Source organism: Oryza sativa, chromosome 2, assembly GCF_034140825.1.
Source record: "Oryza sativa Japonica Group chromosome 2, ASM3414082v1".
Classification (NCBI taxonomy): domain Eukaryota; kingdom Viridiplantae; phylum Streptophyta; class Magnoliopsida; order Poales; family Poaceae; genus Oryza; species Oryza sativa.
The window spans coordinates 25,648,689-25,672,118 of record NC_089036.1 but is presented as its reverse complement, the minus strand read 5'-3'; the positions used below and the strand labels follow the sequence as shown (position 1 = coordinate 25,672,118).

The window sequence follows — 23,430 nt, the reverse complement described above, 5'->3', positions numbered from 1 at the left end:
GTCGCGCTCGCGCGGTTTTGCCTTGCCTTTTTTTTATATCTTTTCCCCGCGCGTTCACTCGCTGACGCTATCTGCATCTGATCGAATCGATCAGGGCGCACGAGCGAGCGAGCGAGCGAGCGCGCGAGTGGTGGCGGGCGGCTGCGTGATCGTGGGCACGGTGGGGGTGATGTCAGGGTGCGCGGAAAATCTGATTGGGGGGAACCGGAGGCTTTGGTGGCCACTAACGTGAGAAAACTAGCATTATCTCCGGTCGGAAGAGGATCGAATCGATCGGTGTGGTGGTAGACCACAGGGTTTAATTGGAAGATGGCTGTTAGTGGCCAGTGTGCTGTTGTGTGTTTACAGCGAGATAAGGCGCACCATTTCGGCTAGCTAGTACCCAGCCACGTACGGGAATCAGGTTCCGCGACTTCGATTAGTTTAGCTGACAGGCTAACCTTGCGCTATGATTGTTAATCGATCGCGCGGATATGTTAACCTTTTGCAAAAGAGACCGAAGAGATACGCACTAAAACATACTTCCTCCGTTTCATGTTATAAAACTTCATAACATTATCCATATTCATATATATATGTTAATGAATATATATATATATATATATATATATATATATATATATATATATATATATATATATATATATATATATATATATACTAGCATGGTGGCCCGCGCAGATTGCGCGGCTAACATCATTATATTTTTTTCTCATATAATAGCATATATGTTTTCTCATTATATTTTTCAAATATATTAAAATGACAACATAATTTTAAATTTTGCAATAACTTTACAAAACTACTAATGTGTAATGTTCATATTATATTTAATATATGTGTTAGTTATTAATTATTTTTAGTATCAAATTTTAGTTATTTGTAAATTATATATATTCCTATATGGACTCTAAACTCGTCTTTTAATATTTATTTTTTTATTTCCAAATTTTCTTTAAATTGTATTTCTATATAGACTCTATGCTCTTCTTCCAATATTATTTATTTTTATTTCTGAATTTTTATTATTTCTAATTGTATTTTTATATGGACTCTAAACTCATCTTTTAATATTCTTTAATTTTTAATTTCGAATTTCAGTTACTTCTAAATTGTATTCCTATATTGACCTTAAAATCTTCTTTCCATGTTTTTCTTAATTTCGAATTTTAGTTATTTGTAAATTTTATTTTTATACAGACTCTAAACTCTACTTTTAATTTTATTATGTTTATTCCAAATTTTAGTTAGTTTTAAATTTCTATATGGACTCTATATTATACTTTCTAATATTCCTTATTTTTTAATTCCGAATTTCTATTTTTTTCTTAAGTGTATTTCTATATAGACTCTATATTCTACTTCTAACATTCCTTATTTTTAATTCCAAATTTCTATTATTTCCTAATTGTATTTCTATATGGAATCTATACTTTACTTCTTATATTCCTTATTTTTAATTCCGAATTTCAGTTATTTCCTAATTGTATTTCTATATGGACTATATACTCTACTTCTAATATTCCTTATTTTTAATTCCGAATTTCAGTTATTTCCTAATTGTATTTCTATATGGACTCTAGTCTCCTCTTCTAATATTTCTTATTTTTTAATTCCGAATTTCAACTATTTCTAAATTTTATTTCTATATGGACTCTAGTCTCCTCTTCTAATATTCTTTATTTTTTTAATTCCGAATTTCAGCTATTTCTAAATTGTATTTCTATATGGACTCTGCGTTTTCTTTTTCTCCGATTAATGTGAGAATTTCTAGGCCATGAGAGTGAACATGGAGGCTCCGTTTTCTATTCCTTTAATAATATAACTAGCTAGGTGGTCCGCGCAATTGCGCGGCTAGCACCCAAACAAAATCATATATTTTTTAAGTATGATTTTACTTAAAATTTATTAAATAGCTATCTAACTATTTCATTGTCTTAAGACTTTAAAAGACCAAACCTTATCATCGTCGTGTTTCTAATTATATAGTTTTTAAAAGTCACACCAGTTGCTACCCTTTATGTCATCTTCTTCTTTATTTGCTTGCTCAATCTACCACTATTTTCATTCATTCTTCTTAGAACCTTTAAAAATTGGATTTTATAGTTTTTAGAGTTTATTGTCATGTTGGGTTTCATTTTTATAATTTCTAGATGTCCCATCAAACATTGCCATTATACTACTCTATGGCCCGTCCACTGTCTCTTCTCTTTGTTGTCATTGAGATTTTTAAAATCGAACATAATTATCGTTTGGGTTCATTTTTTACTTTCTAGAAGTCCCGCCAAACCGTCAGCGGCTTTGCTATTGTACTCCTCTATGGCTCGCCTGCTGCCTCCCTTCTTTATTGACATTGAGATTTTAAAATCGAACATGATTATCATTGGGTTTTTTTACTTTTTAGAAGTTCAAAACCTTTAAAAATTGGACTTGTAGTTTCATTTTTTTATAATTTTTAGAAGTCCCATCAAACGATGCCACTATGCCCCTCTACAGCCCGTCCACCGCCAACTCTTTATTGTCATTGTGATTCTAAAAATCGAACATAACTGCCGTTGGAATTCATTTTTTATTTTCTAGAAGTCCTGTCAACCGTCGGCGGCTTTGTAACTATACTCTTATATACCTCACCCGCTGCTTCTCCTTTTTATTATCATTGAGATTTTAAAAATTGAATATGATTATCAATGTTTTTTTTACTTTCTAGAAGTCCCGGCAATCGCCTTACTTGTTTGCTTCACGGCCTGCTTGACGTCTCTCATTTTAATCGTAATTAGAATTCTATTTGGTATTTTATTAACAATTTTTATATCTCGTATCAACTGCCACTACTCTACTTTTTTATAGGCATGTTACTTAATTTATCTCGTCATGTGTTTCAGATGGTCTTTTCTTTCAATAATCTTTATTTTTATCACAAATTTTAGTTATTTATAAATTGTATTCCTAATTGATATCTTATTTTTCTTTTTCTAATTTCAGAATTTTTTTAAAAAAATTTAGTTAATATCGTATTGTGTTATTTTAATGTTTTTATTTTTTATTTTCAATTTTCTAATTTTAGAATTTTTTCTAAAAATTTTAGTTAATATCGTATTGTGTTATTTTAATTTTTTTATTTTTTATTTTCAATTTTCTAATTTCAGAATTTTTTTAAAAAATTTTAGTTAATATCGTATTGTGTTATTTTAATGTTTTTATTTTTTATTTTCAATTTCAGTTGTTTCAAAATTGTATTCCTATTTGAACTTCTTTTAATTTTTCTAGTTTTAGATATTATTTTATTTTTATTCTAATTTTTAATTAATCTCGTATTGGATTTTTTTTTCAATATTGCTTATTTTTAATTTCGAATTTCAGATATTTTTAAATTGTATTTCTACTTGGACTCTCCTTTCCTTTTCTAATTTTTTTATTTCGAATTTTGATTAATCTCGTATTGGGTTCTTATATGGAAACTTCTTTCAATATTGCTTATTTTTAATTCCGAATTTCAGCTATTTTTAAATTGTACTTCTACTTGAACTCTCCTTTTTCTTTTTCTCCGATTAATATGGGAATTTCTAGCCCCACAGCGAACGTGGTGCCTCCTTTCAAAGCTGTTTTAATAATATAATAGATAGATAGATGTGAGCCATGCTAGAAAGTCTTATAATATGAAACGGAGGAAGTAAATTGCTAACACAGGGTATATATGACTGCCCCCTAAAACCTCTGGGTAAACATTTTTCTTCTACTAAAAGGAGATACACTAGAGAGTGGACGCAGTTTAGATACACTAGAGAGTGGACGCAGTCGAACTAAAGTGGATCCATTTTATAACCGCGTGTCGATCCGAGTCCCTTCCTAAATATGAGAAACTCATAGTTGTGCTTAGTGGACCTACAACTCCACTCGTATAAGACCGGTGGTTAAACATATACTATGTAAAAAAAAAAAGAGCAAACTTTAACTACATAAAAATATGATTAGATATTTTTTTAGGACAGAAGGGTATGTTAATAACGTTATATACATAAAAATAGGGGAGGGGGAGTAACTTCGTTAGTCTCGTAGCCTAACAATGGAACAATTTGATGGTTTCATTGCATGTACGACACAGAGCATTTGGAAAATCACGATATTGAGCGTGCAAGTTTTTTTTTCATAATTACTAAGAAACCATTTATTTACACGCAGCGTTTATCACACATCCAACCCTCCACGATCCATAATTTTACTACCCCCAGTAGGAGTTTCCCCCAACCTAATTTTGTTTTTAGTGGAACGACGTGCAAAATTCTAGTGTTGAAGTCCACCCTTCTGTCTCATGAGCAATACTGGTAATTCTTTCGTGAAGAAAAGGAGGCAAAGGAAAAGCATGAAAGTTACCTTGGATACATAGTTGGAGGGTAAGTGGTGGCGTAGCATTTCGGTAACTGGCAACGCCTGCCTGAGTGGCCATATAGGCGAAATGCACGCCATCAGTAAAGTTGCATCGTATCTGGCCAGTTTTTACTTTTGATAGGTCCATGTTCTTGTTCTTGTAAGAAGACAGTCTACACACTTCAACTGCGGAAGTTACTGATGCCCGCCAGCTGTTAAGTAATTTCACAAGAAAGCGATCTGTTAGCAAGGAAGCGGTGAAATCTGCAATCTAATTGCAGCAACAGTTAAAGTTTCATAATCTTTTAAAATAATCACATGTTTGCCGTCTTGCTAATGTACCTATCAACTATCGAGTCCAATTTTGTCTCTTTTATTTCCTCAAAATAATAAAAAAAATTAGGTGATTGTACTTGAATGGATTTTTCCAGAGAGACCCTCAGCCCAATCAAATTAAGGGCTCCTTTATGTCGCAAAAACAAAAGACTCTTTTGAAACACGAGAATTTATTTCATATGACAGCTCATTTCCACCAAAATTTCAATGAAATTCCTCTATTTTAAATAGTCATAGGCCGCATGGTACTACCAAATGACCACCTTGTCTTGGTGGCTTCGTCAACCACAAAGCTTTGGACCCAAGCCGCCGCCGAGCCTAGTAGAGTAGTAGTAGACCAAAACTCAGACGCAAAGCAGCAGAAATTTCTCCGGTCCTTGGCATTGTACAAGCTCCAAGTTTTGAGTTTTTGGAGCCGTGCATGCCGTGCGTATTCTCCCTAGCACTAGCAGTCGGGTCGGGGCGTTGGCCTGGCATGGCCGAAAGCGGCTGCACACGTGTCTCTTGCCGCTGGCGGTTGACTTTCCTGCCAACCTTCCTATACATAAGCCGTAACCATGTCGCCATCGTTCACCAAATTTCCTGCAGAATGTCCAGCTACAACATCGCATACTTTTCAGCTTACAAGCTACTGTAAAAAATATATAAATTTTAAAACTTAATTTTAAAGATGTTTTTAATATTTCTTACGATAATTTATTTTTAGTATTTGCTTTTCGATCGTCAATGACGAATATGCAAAAGTTTTAGCTATAAATTATTTTTTTATAAACCATAACCGTTACGGCTTATAATCAGTTATGGATCGAAAAAATGAGTACCAATTTTTGAAGAAAAAATTCAGCTGTCACATTGATTGGCTTGGCTAATAAGCTGTAGACAAATAAACAATACTATGAAAAATAATTTAGAATAAAATTTTCATTTTTTTTGTTATTTTTAGTGGTGCAAAAGCCAAGGAAAAAAACAGAAGAGGATAAAAAACGACTAGAATAATTTAAAATTATGTTTGAAAATTTAAATTTTAGACGCGGCTTATAAGCTAATAAGCGAGCCTAGCAATTATAGGGAACTGCTAGCTATCTATCCCCTGATAAAACCGTAGCCATTCATCTATGATTTCCATTTTGACATTATGGCCATGGCTAGCGTCAACTAAGTGCAGATGTAATGATGTTTGCAGCAATATGGTTAGCGTTTTCTGAATGCCCTTTGAGCAATTTGTGGGGTAATATCTTCAACGGCCTCGCTTTCACTATTTCTGAGAAGTAGACACGAAGGGGACTGCGAATAGTGTAGTTATCTGGTTCTATAATATCTATTAATATCCATGTGGTATGCAGGTTCTATCCTTAGAATGACCTGCTATCGTGCTAGTTATAATAATCATCTCAATAAAAACTGCCGAAGGGAAGGAAAGCGAGAAAGAAAAGGATGGTTAGGCCAATTTCGAAAAGAAGTCAAAAGATCTCCGACCATGGATTGTTCGAGCAAGTTGACAGGGACAATCAATTCCCCGAAGAAAAATTGGGTCTCCTCCAGCTGAGTGCCTACACAATCACAGGTCAAAACCGGAGCACGCCACGCCGCCCCCTGACCTCTCCCTACTACTGTCGTATCGTCTCCTACCTCGCCTCTCTTTCCTTTTTTCCGTCGATTCACCATTGTTGCTTGGGGTGCAAGCGCCCAGCAGAGGCCAGTTTTACGCACCAAATGGCTTGCATATCACATATCTCCTGAAGAAGACCAAACGAGAAGCCATCTTCACTGCCCAGTCCGTGCCCGGCACCATCAGCATAGCTCTTCTTTCTTCTATGGTGTGTTCCTTGATGATGCAACTCACCACCACATGGCCATGGCGTTTCTTTTTCTGCTTGTTTTTCCACCTGCTGTTCCTCTTCCCAACCAACTCCTTGAATCAAAGCTACTGTGACCCTGGTGATGCTAGTGCACTGCTGGGCTTCATGCAAGGTCTCAGCGGAAGCGGCAGCGGCTGGACGGTCCCAAATGCCACTTCTGAAACAGCCAATTGCTGTGCTTGGCTTGGAGTCAAGTGCAACGATGGTGGCCGGGTCATCGGGCTGGACCTCCAAGGCATGAAGCTAAGGGGCGAGCTGGCAGTCTCGCTCGGGCAGCTGGACCAGCTCCAGTGGCTCAACCTGTCCAGCAACAACCTCCATGGGGCCGTCCCGGCAACCCTGGTCCAGCTCCAGAGGCTACAACGTCTTGATCTTAGCGACAATGAGTTCTCTGGTGAATTCCCGACCAACGTGTCTCTCCCAGTGATTGAGGTCTTCAATATATCCCTCAACTCATTCAAAGAACAGCATCCCACGCTCCATGGTTCAACGCTCCTTGCCATGTTTGATGCGGGGTACAACATGTTCACAGGGCACATTGATACCAGCATCTGCGATCCAAATGGAGTGATCCGTGTTCTCCGGTTCACGTCGAATCTCCTATCTGGGGAGTTCCCAGCAGGGTTTGGGAACTGCACAAAGCTCGAGGAGCTATATGTTGATCTAAATAGCATCACTGGGAGCTTGCCAGATGATCTTTTCAGGCTGTCTTCGCTGAGGGACCTGTCTCTGCAGGAGAATCAGCTCTCTGGTAGGATGACACCAAGGTTTGGTAATATGTCTAGCCTTTCTAAGCTGGACATATCTTTCAATTCATTCTCTGGATACCTTCCAAATGTTTTTGGTAGCCTTGGCAAGCTTGAGTATTTCTCTGCACAGTCTAACTTATTCAGGGGTCCGTTGCCTTCATCACTGTCCCATTCACCATCACTGAAGATGTTGTACCTGAGAAACAATTCATTCCATGGACAGATCGATCTCAATTGCTCGGCAATGTCACAATTGAGCTCACTTGATCTTGGCACAAATAAGTTCATCGGCACAATAGATGCTTTGTCAGATTGCCATCATCTGAGAAGCCTGAATCTTGCCACAAACAACCTCACTGGTGAAATCCCTAATGGTTTCAGGAATCTTCAGTTTCTAACCTATATCTCACTTTCAAACAATAGCTTCACAAATGTGTCCTCAGCATTATCTGTCCTTCAAGGCTGCCCAAGCCTAACAAGCCTCGTGCTGACAAAGAATTTCAATGATGGGAAGGCCTTGCCGATGACTGGAATAGATGGTTTTCATAACATCCAAGTGTTTGTCATTGCTAATAGCCATCTTTCAGGATCAGTACCTTCATGGGTAGCAAACTTCGCACAATTGAAAGTGCTGGATTTGTCATGGAATAAATTGTCTGGGAACATCCCTGCATGGATTGGCAATCTCGAGCATTTGTTTTATTTGGATCTTTCTAATAATACACTGTCTGGAGGAATTCCGAACAGTCTAACAAGCATGAAGGGCCTTCTTACATGCAACAGCTCACAGCAATCCACAGAAACTGACTATTTTCCTTTCTTCATTAAAAAGAACAGGACAGGCAAAGGGCTACGGTACAATCAGGTTAGCAGTTTCCCGCCCTCCCTAATTCTCAGCCACAACATGCTCATAGGTCCCATATTGCCAGGCTTTGGGAACCTTAAGAACCTGCATGTCTTGGACCTCAGTAACAACCATATTTCTGGTATGATTCCTGATGAGCTATCAGGCATGTCGAGCTTGGAATCCTTGGATTTGTCACATAATAATCTTACTGGAAGCATTCCTTCTTCATTAACAAAGCTGAATTTTCTATCGAGCTTCAGTGTGGCATTCAATAATCTAACTGGTGCAATTCCATTAGGAGGGCAATTCTCAACATTCACAGGTTCTGCTTATGAGGGGAACCCCAAACTCTGTGGCATCCGCTCTGGCTTAGCACTATGCCAGTCATCTCATGCTCCTACCATGTCTGTAAAGAAGAATGGAAAGAACAAGGGTGTCATATTAGGAATAGCTATTGGCATTGCACTTGGAGCAGCATTTGTGTTGTCTGTTGCTGTTGTACTTGTGTTGAAGAGTAGCTTTAGAAGGCAGGACTATATAGTTAAGGCTGTTGCAGATACAACTGAAGCTCTCGAGTTAGCACCAGCTTCATTGGTTCTTTTGTTTCAGAACAAGGATGACGGCAAGGCAATGACTATTGGTGACATATTGAAATCTACAAACAACTTTGATCAGGCAAACATCATTGGTTGTGGTGGCTTTGGTCTAGTGTACAAGGCAACACTACCAGATGGAGCAACGATTGCCATCAAAAGACTGTCAGGCGATTTTGGCCAGATGGAGCGTGAGTTCAAAGCCGAGGTGGAGACTTTATCAAAAGCTCAACATCCTAATCTTGTACTTCTGCAAGGTTATTGCAGGATTGGCAATGATAGGCTACTGATCTACTCTTACATGGAGAATGGTAGCCTAGACCATTGGCTTCATGAAAAGCCTGATGGTCCATCTAGATTAAGTTGGCAAACAAGGCTTCAGATAGCAAAAGGAGCGGCGAGAGGTTTAGCGTACCTGCACTTGTCATGCCAACCCCATATACTCCACCGTGATATCAAGTCAAGCAACATACTTTTAGATGAGGATTTCGAAGCTCATTTGGCTGATTTTGGGCTTGCTCGGCTTATTTGTCCCTATGATACACATGTAACAACTGATCTAGTTGGCACACTAGGCTACATCCCCCCTGAGTACGGCCAATCTTCAGTAGCCAATTTCAAAGGTGATGTTTATAGTTTTGGCATTGTTCTTTTAGAGTTATTAACTGGAAAGAGGCCTGTAGATATGTGCAAGCCAAAGGGAGCTCGGGAGTTGGTCTCATGGGTTTTGCATATGAAAGAAAAAAACTGTGAAGCTGAAGTATTGGACCGTGCAATGTATGACAAGAAGTTTGAGATGCAAATGGTGCAGATGATCGATATTGCCTGTTTGTGCATAAGTGAGTCACCAAAACTGAGGCCTCTAACTCATGAACTTGTACTATGGCTTGACAACATTGGTGGTAGCACTGAAGCGACAAAGTGAGGCAAATTCTATAATAGCAACCACTGTGGAAATCCATGTGATCAAATTCACCCCCACCCCTTTCTCTTTGTATTAAATTTTCTTCCACAGTGATGTGAGATATTGTGTGACGATCGTATACAAAATAAGAGTTCCGGGAGTCTATCTAACCTGCTAATTCAATAACAGCAGAACCTTTTGTTACATGATGTGCAGTAAATGCAATTTTCTGATAGGTAATGAAATATGTTTGCTTTTTTTTTTCATTGTTTTCTCTGAACTTTTGATATGTTGCTATGTGAGCTGTTGTAAGGAAGGACATAATTAAATGTTTCTTAATTCTTCGAACAGGTTTGGACACGCTGCACAGTTCAGTGTGTTCCTTACATTTCCCACCATACCCTACCCAACTTATAACTCAACATTGTGTCATTTTGGAACTTATAAATTAAAAATTACCATGACCGAGTACATGTACAAAATTTTACATTCCTATTTGCTGCAAGCTTTAGACAATTATTTGAGATCAAAACTAGTTGTCTTTGGACGCCCACTTTAAGTCCTAGCCTGCCAACCTCTTAGAAACGAAAACAACATGTTCAATATTCACCCGGACAATCACCGGGCGGTCGCCTCTGTTACCTTACCGCTGGCTAAACGCCCTAACAAACGATTCCCTTCTACATTTCTAGTCGTCGGACGTGAACTTCAGCTACACGGCGCAAAACAGGGAGAAGCAAAACAGCAATCAACATTGGATAATTTGGATGCTAAAGCATACCTGGTGGTAGCCCCTTGGGTCAGGCATTCTGTCGAACAGGTGGCATGCGCGTGAGGCCACTCGTGAGTCCAAGCCAGCCACCACCGTCCCGGCCGCCGAACCTGGCGGCGAGCGTGCAAGTCCCCTTCCCACCGCACACCCAAGGGCAGGACTCGCCATCGGTGGGCGTCGCCGTCGTCGTCGTCCACGGCTGTTGGATGTCACGGCCACACCACGCACGCGACGCGTACGGCGCACCCCCACCCCAGGAGTGGGGTCTTCAGGAGGAGATCCGCGACGGCGACGCTCAGGACGGCATTGCGGCAAGATGGAACTTGGCCGCTTTCCTCTTCAGGTGCATTGCGTCGAGACCATGTGGAGGGGGAGGGGGGGGGGGGGGGCATCCGCGGAGGCCGCCGTTCGCCGGCGACGCGAACTGGAGTGGACGAAGGCCGCCGCGGCAGTTGGCCTAAGAATTTTTTTTATTTATAATTTTTTTTATTAAAAGTTTTACAAAAATAATTTTCCATTTTGAAAATTGACGGAAGGAGTCGCCTACCGCCCTCTGGGAAATCGCCCTCTCAGAGGGCGGCGAAAATGACGTGGCAGACGGCCGTTCGCTCTCGGGCGACGGCCGTCAACGAAATTTGCAGGCGGCCCCCTTGCCGCCCTCCGCTAGGGCGATTTTATACTGTGCGGGGGGCCGCCTGCAAATTGGTGGCGAGGGGGGGCATGGAATTTTGCAGGCGGCCCCCTTGCCGCCCTCAGCTAGGGCGATTTTGTACTGTGGGGGGGGCCGCCTGCAAATGGGCGGCGAGGGGGGCATGGAATTTTGCAGGCGGCCCCCTTGCCGCCCTCCGCTAGGGCGATCTTGTACTGTGGGGGGGGCCGCCTGCAAATGGGCGGCGAGGGGGCATGGAATTTTGCAGGCGGCCCCCTTGCCGCCCTGGGGGAGGGCGATTTTTGCCTCTCCCCCTATAAAGCCCAGTCACTCCTCTGTGAAATTTCATTATATTCACTAAAAATCCAAAAAAAACAAAAGAGAGAGAGGGGAGGGCAGCAGAAGGGGAGCGGCGAAGCCCTGCTGGTTCGCTCAATTCATCACAGGTATGCTCCCATACATCTTTTGTGCATTTGTACTAATATGTTATGTTTGAGTATATATGTTGCGTTTTAGTTTTAGTTCCATATATTTTAGCACATCTGTAGCACACAGCACATATGTGTAGATCCAGAGCATAGAATATAATAGTATGAATTGAGACATAGACAGTAGTGTTAATTGTAAGATGTAGTTTAGTTTGATCTGGAGAATGTAACGTAATTTTAGAAATTTAGAGAACAATATTGTAGAGAATGTAACTTAGGGCGTAGTACAGAAATGCGAGGTTAACGCAGTTATTGTTTTCATCAGGCACAATGTCAAGTAAGGTCACATTTCAGATAGTTCACGGTGAAGGAAATATTAGATTTGGTCCAGATGGTGTTGATCTGTCAGATTTTGTAATGACATCTAAGGGCATCGATAGGCCTGCGGAGAGAACATTTCAGTCAATTTATAGTTGGTTGTTGAGAGGATTTAGAATAGACCAAGAAGTCTACACAATGTCAGTGTCAGTTGTAGTGAGTCGTGCAACAGAAGGTTATTTTTGGGAACTAATGCCGATGGACAGCACTGATGCTTGGAGACGGTATGTGGAAATGGCTTTTGAACGGTCATGGCCCCTCGTTATATTTGTGTCGGTACAAGAGAAAGATATAAATGTTTCAATGCAAACCGAAGATGTAGAGGGTCCTATCAATGCAGGGGATGTTGTTGGACCATCGATGCAAAATGAGGAAAATCAACCAAGGGAGGAGCAGGCTATGGGCATGGCGGATGAGGGGGAGAGAGTCGGTATAATTGTTGATGAAATGGAGAGGGAAGATTCGGATAATGAGGAAGTGGACGACGACGCATCATCCGATGAGGAAGGTGATGTAATGGCCACTGATTGGGCAAATGAGGACTTCTCTGGACTTGTTATATCAGAGGGTGATCATGTACCCTGGGAGTATAAGGAGAACGAGGTAATTGAGGGTGCAAGATATGCTCATAAGGATGAGATGAAGGAGGCGGTGAAGCATTGGGCAGTTTCCTTGCAGAGAGAGTTTAGGGTGGTCAAGTCAACAAATTATGTGTATGAAGTGAGGTGCATGAAGGAAGATTGTCCGTGGCGTGTCCATGCATATAAGGGTAAATGGAATGATTATTGGAAAGTTAGCATTGTGACCGAGCACAAGTGCTACTTACAAGGGGTGGAGAAGTATCACCGAAACATCACTTCAGCTTTTGTGGCAAGTGAGATGTACAGCAGTGTTGTTGGTAACATTGGCTTTGAACCAAAATCAATTATTAGGCACATCGAGAACAAATTCAAGTACACCATAAGCTATGCAAAGGCCTGGAGAGCCAAACAAAAGATCATTGAGATGAGGTATGGCACATTTGAAGCTTCTTATGATAATTTGCCTCGTTTGTTAGCCACCATTGCCCAGAGGAATAATAATACGTACTATGACCTACATACATTTACATCGGTTGATGATCGAACAAAGAGTGTGCTGCAAAGAGCCTTTTTCTCATTGGGTGCTTGCATCAATGCTTTTGTGCATTGTCGACCTGTTCTATGCATAGATGGAACTTTTATGATAGGTAAATACCGAGGTCAGATATTGACAGCAATTGGGTGTGATGGGAACAACCAGGTTCTACCTATGGCTTTTGCATTTGTAGAGAGTGAGAACACTGAAAGCTGGTACTAGTTCATAGAGAGAGTGCACATTGCAGTGGTGCGTATGAGGCCCAACGTTTGCCTTATACATGATCGTCATGCGGGTATGTTGCGGGCTATTGACTACTTGCAGAACGGTTGGGATGAGAAGGGACTTCCAGCTAAGTGGCCTGATGTTCGGAGTCGGTGGTGCATGCGTCACATGGGTGCAAATTTCTACAAGCAATTCAAGAACAAGCATCTTATGGAGCTCTTTAAGAGGCTCTGTGCACAGAACCAAGAGAAGAAATTTAATGAGTTGTGGGACAAGTTGGATGAGTTGACAACGAAGCAAACAGATGAGCAATCTCGCAGTCCACTAGTTGAAGGTGACGAGCCTCCCATACCTCTTGGTGCATTACATGATGACCCACCAACAATGAGAAGGAGGTCAGGGTCGTCCATCAGAAATTTCACTCAGTGGATTGAGAATGAGCCTAAGGAGAAGTGGTCTCTATTGTTCGACACCGATGGATCTCGGTATGGCATAATGACAACCAATTTGGCAGAGGTGTATAACTGGGTAATGCGAGGAGTTCGGGTACTTCCATTGGTTGCTATTGTTGAATTCATCCTTCACGGCACGCAAGCGTACTTTAGGGATCGATACAAGAAAATTGGTCCGTCCATGGCCGATGACAACATAGTGTTTGGCAACGTAGTGACAAAGTACATGGAAGATAAAATCAAAAAGGCACGGAGACATCGAGTTGTTGCTCAAGGCACACAAGTGCATCGGTATGAAATAATGTGTGTTGATAGGAGCAGGCGTGGTATCTATCGCAAGCAAGCCGTGCAGGAATGTGTCTTGAAGGCGGATGGTGGATGTACCTGCAGTTGTATGAAGCCGAAGCTTCATCACCTTCCTTGCTCACACGTTCTTGCTGCTGCCGGTGATTGTGGCATATCTCCCAATGTGTACGTCTCAAATTATTTCAGGAAAGAAGCAATCTTTCATACATGGAGTGAGGAGATATATGGGTTCGGGATCTCAGGATCTTACACAACGCTGAGTGCCCAAGTTTTTTATATTCCAGATCCATCTAAGTTAAGGGTGAAAAAGGGTCGACGCCAAACTAGACGCATCAGAAATGATATGGATGAGTCAGAAGCAGGTGGGAGGACTTTACGCTGCAGCAAGTGTGATCTGCGCGGCCATACTTACAAGAAATGCCCGAAGAATGCAGAAGTTCCAAGCGGCGCAGATGCTAGTCCATCTGGACAGGCAAGTGATGGTAGGCGACCACCTGGTGAAGGAACAACAAGCAGGCGCGCAAGGCCAAGGCGTCGTCGCGCAGCAGGCGATTCCATGGTGTAACAATGCTTTCGATTTAGGAAATAAAATGCAGTTGTGATGTAATGAGTGTTCGGACTAAATACTTCTATCGTGTAATTTCAATTCAATGTTGTTGTAATGAGTACCTCCGACTATTGTTGTACTAGTAGTATTGCGAATTATTCGGTGTTGTATCATAATATTATCGTGATGAGTGTTCCGAGTAAACACTTTTGTTTGTTTGTACTCTTGTTTAATATGTGTTAGTAATTCGCTTAGTTCAACATTTATTACTTATGTTGAACTAATTATTTATATGTTTCTGATCAACCTATTTGATGCAGGTATGGCGTACGACACACCGGCGCTGTTGAACCGTGGGATTGACAGGAACCACCGCTCGTTCCTGTCAGCAGTCGAGGGTGCACAGCTCGGCACCTTCCGTCCACGCACGTCGCGCGAGTGGTTGCGTGTCGACCCCCGTCACGTTCCTTGGTACGCGTATGTTCACATTTCAACTCAACTTTGCTTTGTGTTGTACTTATGTTTGAAGTTTGCTCTATACAGGTTGCGTGCGGCAGGCCTTCTACCACTTTGTAGGCTTGTTGAGGCGGCGGCGGACGACCGTGACCCAGCGAAGCGGTGGGATGCAGATCGGTCACTCCTTGCCGCTCTTGTAGACCGCTGGAGACCTGAGACGCACACGTTCCACCTTCCCTGTGGGGAGATGGCTCCGACACTGCAGGACGTGTCGTACCTGCTCGGGCTACCGCTGGCGGGAGCAGCAGTTGGTCCCGTGGACGGTGTTTTTGGGTGGAAGGAGGATATCACTGCGCGCTTCGAGCAGGTGATGCGCCTTCCACACCTAGGACCGACCACCACCCTTCCTCCGTACTCTACAGTCGGGCCTAGCAAGGCTTGGTTGCTCCAGTTCACTGTAAGTAAATAAGTTGTTATTATCATACGTGCTTATTTGCGACCGAATGAGTGTTTTGTACTAACATTTCATTCTTAATTGTAGGCGGACCTTCTACACCCTGACGCTGATGATTACTCGGTCCGACGCTCCCTTGAGGCGTACCTGTTGTGGTTGTTCGGGTGGGTGATGTTCACTAGCACCCACGGGCACGCTGTGGACTTCCGGCTGGTCCACTACGCACGGTCCATCGCGGATGCTCAGCCACAGGACGTGCCGCAGTGGAGCTGGGGTTCTGCCGTGCTAGCAGCCACGTACCGTGCCCTCTGTGAGGCGTGCACGAAGACTGACGCGGGAGCGATCATCGCTGGCTGCCCTATGTTGCTTCAGCTTTGGGCAGCCGAGAGGTTTGCCATAGGTCGACCAGTGGTGGACAGCGCACCCTATGGGGTTGGTCGCAGCGCGCAGTGGCCAGAGGACGGTCCCACGATGGGGACTTACTGGTGTCGACGTGGGGTTAGTGCAACTTCGCTGCGTTATAAGTTTATCAGTCGTCTTTTTTTTTCTTCACATAACATGTCTAATTCCGATCATGTTTATTGCAGCGTCGTTACGCTCACGTCCAGGTGAGACGTGGTTACCCGGACTTCGTGTTCGAGTTTGACCGTCTCCAGCCGAGCGACGTCATCTGGGAGCCGTACACAGAAGAGGCCGTCGCTGCGAGAGCACCGCTAGGACTTTCGTCCTTGTGCACACGCGACCAGGCTTACTGGCTCACCATCCTGCCGATGGTGTTCGACATTTTCGTTGAGCCTCACTGCCCGCAGCGTGTGATGAGACAGTTCGGACTTAGGCAGGTGTTTCCGGGCAACGTGCAGCCGACCGTCCTCCCTGCCGACCACTCGTGAGTTCGGATTGTTCATTTCTAAATTTTTATGATAATTACTTCATCGAGCCATATAATTTACCTCTCTTCACAGGTTGACTCGACGGGGACAGCTAGCAGGCGCACTTTGGGCTCCACGTGTACAGCAGTACGTTGACGACTGGGTGTTAGCTACAGAGGAGGTGATCAACGAGCTCTTCCCACACACGGAGGAGAACTACCGTGACTACCTTCGTTGGTACCTTCCTCGCACTCGTGCGCGTGTGACCTTCACTCCAGACGCCCCAGAGCCGCACGTTGCCGCTGTCACGGACGCGTATCCCACGCACCGTGACCGAGACTACTTCATGGCGGTACATCCAATTTGTATTATTTCTTACAATTATTTCATTTATCTTGCATAATATAGGGCAACTACTGAATTTGTTATTTCCATCTTGCATAGGCTGATGCCGCACGGGATATCAGTGCCGATATCACCGCAGTCCAAGTGAGGTTGAACAGAGGTTTGCACTTGACTGACGTTGAGCAGAGGGTGACCTTCGACCGGATGCAGGAGAAGATGCGTGCGGTCATGCGCGTCTTCTCCTGTCGCAGCGCCGTGGACGTCGTACCTCCAGCTGGTCCGGTACAACCACGGCCTCGCGCGCCTACCGTCGGAGCAGGACCTCGACCTACGGCACCTATTTCGCACGGTACTGCTCAGCCCAGAGGTTTCTTAAGTTTTGTTTCTGTTTTTGTACGAAAACATCACCCCGTCGTAACTTGATGATCCATCCTCGCAGGACCTCGTTTGCCTTCGAGCGCCCCTAGCTTCGGATCAGTGCGACCTACAGCACCGGTTTCGCACGGTACAGTTCAGCCCAGATATTAGTTCATTTTTGTTTCAGCTTTTGCACGATTATGTCACCATGTTTTAACTGCACGTTTCCTCATCGCAGGACCTCGTCTGCCTTCGAGCGCGTTCGCAGGCACGACCGGCGCTTCCACGAGCTCCGCAGGGGCGTTCGCCACCTCTTCGGGCGCGTTCGCCAGCTCTTCCTCTCACGGAGCGTCGATCCCTCGCCCACACGGTACTTTACTTTTTATTAATACTGTTAAATACCTGTACGAAACTGATGGTCCTTGTCCAGCAGGATTTGCAGCCGGGATCTTCGGTACTGGGGCCTCTTCGTCTCACGCCGGTAGGACTGGTCCTACTAGCCAGTTCTACGACGACGACTTGCACGGTGCAGACCACCACGACGTACTAGGCTCCTCTCAGCTTGGAGGAGCTCCAGAGGCACACACTCAGGAGCAGCCAGAGGTCACACCTGTACAGGCAGGACGGGTTGGCCGTGCCGTACCCCCGGACCGACTCACGTACTCCCACGGGCACATTAGGGCGCAGGGTAGGAGGGACAGGGGTAAGAGGCCTCGTTAGTAGTGTTCTACCTCTTCAGTCCTTATGTGACCGTTTCTTTTGGCTTACAAACTTGTAAAGCAGTACTACTTTTGCTATTACTACTGCAGTACTACTTGTGTTTGTCTCGTCTACATAGTTCTTTTTATTCATATGGTGCTAGAACAACTTATGCTCACGACAACACACTTTCGGCGCTGCACGGTAGTGTCAGATCCAGTAGCGCGCACAGTCCACAACAGCACACATGAAAAGCGGCAGCTCGAGTTATCACTATCAACTTTCGGCGCTGCCTGTTTACATCAAGTGAATCACGCCCACGCGTGATCGTCTTGTCACATCTAATGAATAATGTATCTCATTGAGTTCACATATATTGCAGTGAAAACGACGCTATATAATTGACAATATGAAGGCAACCTCTTCATATCTTCTTTCCCACTAGCACACAACACACGAAAATGGAAGCCTATTCATTGGTAATACGTAATCTAGATTTGAGATTATGTAGAACATTCTTCACTACAATTTTACATTTTGGCAGCAAACCAAATATGATCAAATGCAATTTTACCTTACCAAATATTTGGTCGTGAAGAAAAATTTGGCACTAACAATCCAAATATGCCCTAAAAATTAATAAAATATTTGTACGGTAACAAAATATTTGTACGGTAACAATCCAAATATGCCCTAAAAAATAATAAAATTGTATTTTACCAGTCTTGGAGATTTTAATCTTGTATAGTTTTCAATATAAAAAGATTTGATAACTATTGATATTTATACAAAAATATAGAGCACAGTACAAAATCGCCCTTGCGGAGGGCGGCAAGGGGGCCGGCTGTAAAATTCCATGCCCCCTCGCCGCCCATTTGCAGGCGGCCCCCCGCACAGTACAAAATCGCCCTCGCCAAGGGCGGCAAGGGGGCCGCCTGCAAAATTCCATGCCCCCCCTCGCCGCCCATTTGCAGGCGGCCCCCCGCACAGTACAAAATCGCCCTCGCGGAGGGCGGCAAGGGGGCCGCCTACAAATTTCGTTGACGGCCGTCGCCCGAGAGCGAACGGCCGTCTGCCACGTCATTTTCGCCGCCCTCTGGGAGGGCGATTTTTAAAAATCGCCTTCCCAGAGGGCGGTAGGCGACTACTTCCGTCAATTTTCAAAATAGAAAATTATTTTTGTAAAACTTTTAATAAAAAAAGTTAAAAATAAAAAAAATTCGTTGGCCTAACACCCAACGGCAAAGCCTTCGTCTCGGTAAATCTCCAGCCTCGCCGATGCGCTAGGCCCAGCAAAGGAGCGTGGCCCTTCTACATGAGTCCGTGGGCTCGTGCAGGCCGAAGTTTCCAGATGCAAGCCCAAAGACACGACAAAACAGAAGTAAAGCCCATGTTGGGTTAGACATATTGGCCTATAAAGAGGCCCATAAAAATATCTCTCTCTCTCTCTCTCTCTCTCTCTCTTCCTCTTTGTTTTTCTCTTTTTTTGTTGTTTTTTCGAAGGAGAAAATTTGCTTTTGAAGGGAATTCTCCTTTTTGTTGTTGCTCTTCCTTTAAGTAGTAGGAAATTATGCAGCGAGTTTGTTACTTCGTATCAACGCATGATTTGTGTCTGCAATCGTCATCCTGAATTCATAAAGCTCACTCTCCCACGCAGCCGAAGATCGATGATAGAGATAGAAACGCAAGATCACAATTCGAAAACACACAAAGCTAATTGCCTAATTTACATCTCCACAGACAAGCATGCAGAAAGTACTTAATAAATCGCACATAATAGTAACTATGATCTTCAAATTCACAAATTCTCCATATGAATATTACATACATGCAGAATGTGAAGGAAAATTAACCAAACTTGGAAGCACCAGCGGGAAGCAACATATGGCGGACATAGTTCAAAGGAATGGAGACCATATGCATGGATACATAGTACATAATAGTGCAGTAGAATCTATCCACGAGGCGAAATGCAGGATGCGAAGGCTGAATTCGTTGATCTAGTGCTGGACAGAGGCGGCCATCTTGTACGCGTATCTACACTTCAGCGCCACCTCGCGCGCGCCGCCGCCGCCGATCTCAGGCGTTGCTCCGGTAGGACCCGAGCTTGGCGGCGCTGGCCCTCAGCACGTACTGGTGGTAGGCGGCGGCGATGGCGGCGCCGATCAGGGGGCCCACCCAGAAGATCCACTGAACAAACACAAATAACATCATCGTCAGAGTTAAACGATAACTTATTATCGCCAAAGTAACAAGCTATCATTAGCCAATTGTTATTGCTGGCTGATTATCTTCTAATGATTTGATTAGTCATGGTTCCAGCAAGCGTATGTAGTTAAATGATCGATCAAGACACGGTGTACGGCAAACGGGTGGTTGCAGATGTTGGCATCTTCTAGGTGGCTGAAAGGTAGTGGGGATTAGGTTGTATATTGCGTTCAGGGATTGCGTATGTCATGCATAAACTAGACAAATTACACTAAACAAATCGATCAAATGACACCAGCCACTTCTTTTAATTTTCTACAGACTTATCCTGAGCCGTTCGTTTATTCATGCATTTGTCAGCTAGCTAATGAGCATGAGCAATAAGTCAGCACATTTCCTGTGTGTGTCACTGTCTACTTAGTTTGAAATATTGTTAACACGTACTAATAGATGGTTACTTGTGACCAAAGTTTGTTCTCAGTAGATAGTGATACTACTACTCCAGCAGCTTAATCAAGGTAATTACTAAGTCAGGGGTACGCACTTGGTCATCCCAGGCCTTGTCCTTGTTGTAGATAACCGCGGTTCCCAAGCTCCTCGCCGGGTTAATGCCGGTGCCGGTGATGGGGATGGTGGCCAGATGGACCATGAACACCGCGAATCCAATTGGGAGAGGAGCCAACACCTGATGAACACATCAACAAAAACGTTAAGGCAAAAATCATCATGCAAACATGTTATATGTTCGACATATACTGATGTCAAACAGCCAATGACAAAACAGAGTACAATAATTTATTTCGTTCCAAAACCATCTCCAACCCAAAAGTGACCCAAAGTGGATTATGTTTTTTCTGTTAAAAATAAAATCGTCCGTGGTCCTGGAAATGAATGGTTCACGGTATCTGAAGGAGAAGTATATCTGTAGGATGCTGTGTTCGTTTCATATCGTCAGAAATTTCTCTTGGAATTTTGCTCTTTGTTCCTATCCATAGATCAATATATGTCCTCATTAAGTACCGACCATTTGCGATTTGCCACCTCACGTTTGCTGCGGACGATCGACAGCAAGACAGGGACTACTAACAGTGCGCTGCCTACGCGAGGGAATCGTCCTATCTGTTTATTGGCATGCAATGCAGCAATGCATATCCGGCAAGAAGATACAACGGCGTAGGTGTCTGATGTTGACTGGAGTGTAATGCACAATTAGGGTCACTTCTATTGTCTGATTAAGTTAATTTGTAAATTAGGCGTCATTAAAATGCTTAGTTAATTTGTCAGGATTCATGAACTTGCACGGCCTATTAACTACTGCACTCTGTTTAATCAGGTAATGTAAGACTCGAGAGTTATCTTCTGAAGAAGTCCTGTCTGTCATTATACAGGCGAAGGCGAGGGGTGGGATGGTTTAGCTTTGAAAGGAAATTAAATTGGGTATATGTTTGATTACCAGTACATTACCAAAATTTATAAATTAAAGGCAAAAAAGGTTCATATACTTTACGTATGTAGTTTGTGACCTTATCAAACTTTGGCGTGGTAGTTTAATTTTGAGAGTGGAAGGTTCCGGATTACAGAATGTTGATATTGTGTTGTGATGATGATTAGTGTTTTTCTTTCACCTAGCTATCAACCAAAACGATTATTTCGTCAGAAAACAAGAATAAACTCTTCTTCCACCTAATTATTTATTTATTGTTAAATGTTATATACTCTCCTTCCACCTAACTATTTTTTTTGTTTTTTTTCTATTTTAATGAAGCTAATTAAGTTCGCAGCTAGAAGTCTCTGAAAATTAGCTGTAGTGTTTCTTAAAGCTTTGATGATCTGGGAGAACTGTTCAAAGTCTTACTGTGCATCAACATAGTTCAGTACAGTGCTACTCTATGAGTGTCTTATACGGGCAGCTGTACTAAACGTTTTCTCCATACTAATTATATAGTTCATGATTATATATATAATATATCTAGTTTCTACAGTATACTGAAGTAGGACTAAACACTAAATTAAGAGCAATTTTACAGTTCTCTTGGTACCTAGCTAAAGCTATTATGAATACTAAATTTATAATATAAAAAGTGAAAAATCTCATGTTAACTCCTTAAAAACCGTAAAATTGCTTCTAAATTAAATTAAGTACGTTCTTCCTATGCAAAGCTAGCAAACCATATTCAACAGCTTCCTCAAGTCTCAACACTGTATCAATCGATATCCAGCCCTGCCATTTGGTCACTAGAATCAACTCTAAAGTACGGAGTAGCTATCAACGGTCAGGAAGTGTGCAGCAGTGGTTGGCTAGCGTTAATTAGTAGGAGTATCAGTTTAAGCCTTATTCAGTAACACTAGCGTATACTACTATGTACAGTGCATGCGTCAGTGTGCAAGTATGCAGCGTGAGGCGCGCACACGTATAATTAACTCACCGGGATGTGGGAGTCGCGGGCGTTGCGCTTGGGGTCGGTGGCGGAGAAGACGGTGTAGACGAGCACGAAGGTGCCGATGATCTCCGCGCCGAGGCCGGTGCCCTTGGAGTAGCCGTCGCTGAGCTCGTTGGCTCCGCCGCCGTACCGCGCGTAGTACGAGCTCTGGAACCCCTTGACGAGCCCCACGCCGCAGATGGCGCCCAGGCACTGCGCGATGATGTACAGCACCGCCCTGATCAGCGACACCTTCCTCGCCAGGAACAGCCCGAACGTCACCGCCGGGTTGATGTGCCCACCTGCACCATGCTCGATCACGCGCACACAACCGTGTTAAGTTCCTTTCGCTAGCCTTGATTCAGTTTTGTGTTGAGCGTGCATGATCTGATCGGTTTAATTTGGGACCTGAGATGCCGGCGGTGCAGTAGACGAGGATGAAGATCATGCCGCCGAAGGCCCAGGCGATGCCGAGGATGCCGACGCCGCTGCAGGCGGCGTCGGTGGTGTTGACGGTGGCGTCCGACTGGTGCTTGTACCCGATCACGGTGGCCACCGTGATGTACAGGAAGAGGAGCGTCGCGATGAACTCCGCGATCACCGCGCGGTACAGCGACCACTTGGTCAGCTCCTCCACGTCGATCAGCGGCGCCGGCGGCGGGTCGGTGTAGTCCTTCGCCGAGAACTCGCCGCCCTCCGGCGCCGACGCCTCAATGTCTTTCGCCATTGAGCTAGCTAGAATGCTAAGAACAACTAACCAAGCTAACGCTAGCTCTGTGCAGCTTGCTGCGGTTGAGTGTGGTGTCAAGAGGTAGGAGAGGTATATATGGGGGGGCGAGAGGATGACTCGTGCCACGGACAGGTCGAGCTCATATGCTCAATGATGGCTGGTTTAGGGATTGATTAGTGCCAGATTAGTCAAGGATAAGGGGATTAATGGTTTCTGGTTAGGGTTTTTTGTGTTAGAATTTGCCGACCACAACCGACTTAGCCTCATCATTATGTCACTCATGAACCTAACTGGTGGCTAGTGATCAATCGGAGGGATTATTCTAAGTGATGTGCTTACATATACTGTTCCGGGAAAAAACAAATT

At 43.5% G+C, this 23,430-nt stretch overlaps 3 protein-coding genes and 2 long non-coding RNA genes across 5 annotated transcripts; 3 read left to right on the top strand and 2 right to left on the bottom strand.

Annotated features, from left to right (window-relative positions):
• Nucleotides 1-4,854: 4,854 nt before the first annotated feature.
• LOC112937830 (uncharacterized) lies at nt 4,855-10,882 on the bottom strand. Its single transcript, XR_010739498.1, has 2 exons — nt 10,435-10,882; nt 4,855-5,298 (listed from the first exon to the last, which is right to left on the bottom strand). It is a non-coding gene; the product is annotated as an uncharacterized lncRNA (long non-coding RNA).
• Nucleotides 6,297-9,919, top strand: LOC4330050 (phytosulfokine receptor 1). The gene has a single exon (XM_015771503.3). It carries the CDS (start codon nt 6,516-6,518, stop codon nt 9,672-9,674), a length of 3,159 nt encoding a protein of 1,052 aa, XP_015626989.1. The 5' UTR covers nt 6,297-6,515; the 3' UTR covers nt 9,675-9,919.
• A 3,980-nt stretch (nt 10,883-14,862) lies between the features above and the next one.
• Nucleotides 14,863-16,725, top strand: LOC136355279 (serine/threonine-protein phosphatase 7 long form homolog). The gene is made up of 6 exons (XM_066307665.1): nt 14,863-14,997; nt 15,070-15,439; nt 15,524-15,934; nt 16,024-16,322; nt 16,399-16,657; nt 16,714-16,725. Exons 2-6 carry the CDS (start codon nt 15,230-15,232, stop codon nt 16,723-16,725), a joined length of 1,191 nt encoding a protein of 396 aa, XP_066163762.1. The 5' UTR covers nt 14,863-14,997; nt 15,070-15,229.
• Nucleotides 16,726-16,731: 6 nt separating this feature from the next.
• LOC136355424 (uncharacterized) lies at nt 16,732-17,815 on the top strand. Its single transcript, XR_010739675.1, has 4 exons — nt 16,732-16,999; nt 17,090-17,155; nt 17,246-17,377; nt 17,441-17,815. It is a non-coding gene; the product is annotated as an uncharacterized lncRNA (long non-coding RNA).
• Nucleotides 17,816-19,462: 1,647 nt separating this feature from the next.
• LOC4330049 (probable aquaporin PIP2-2) lies at nt 19,463-23,134 on the bottom strand. The gene is made up of 4 exons (NM_001401907.1): nt 22,743-23,134; nt 22,341-22,636; nt 20,459-20,599; nt 19,463-19,896 (listed from the first exon to the last, which is right to left on the bottom strand). The coding sequence occupies exons 1-4, from the start codon at nt 23,059-23,061 to the stop codon at nt 19,786-19,788; spliced, it is 867 nt and encodes a 288-aa protein (NP_001388836.1). The 5' UTR covers nt 23,062-23,134; the 3' UTR covers nt 19,463-19,785.
• Between the last annotated feature and the right edge of the window lie 296 nt (nt 23,135-23,430).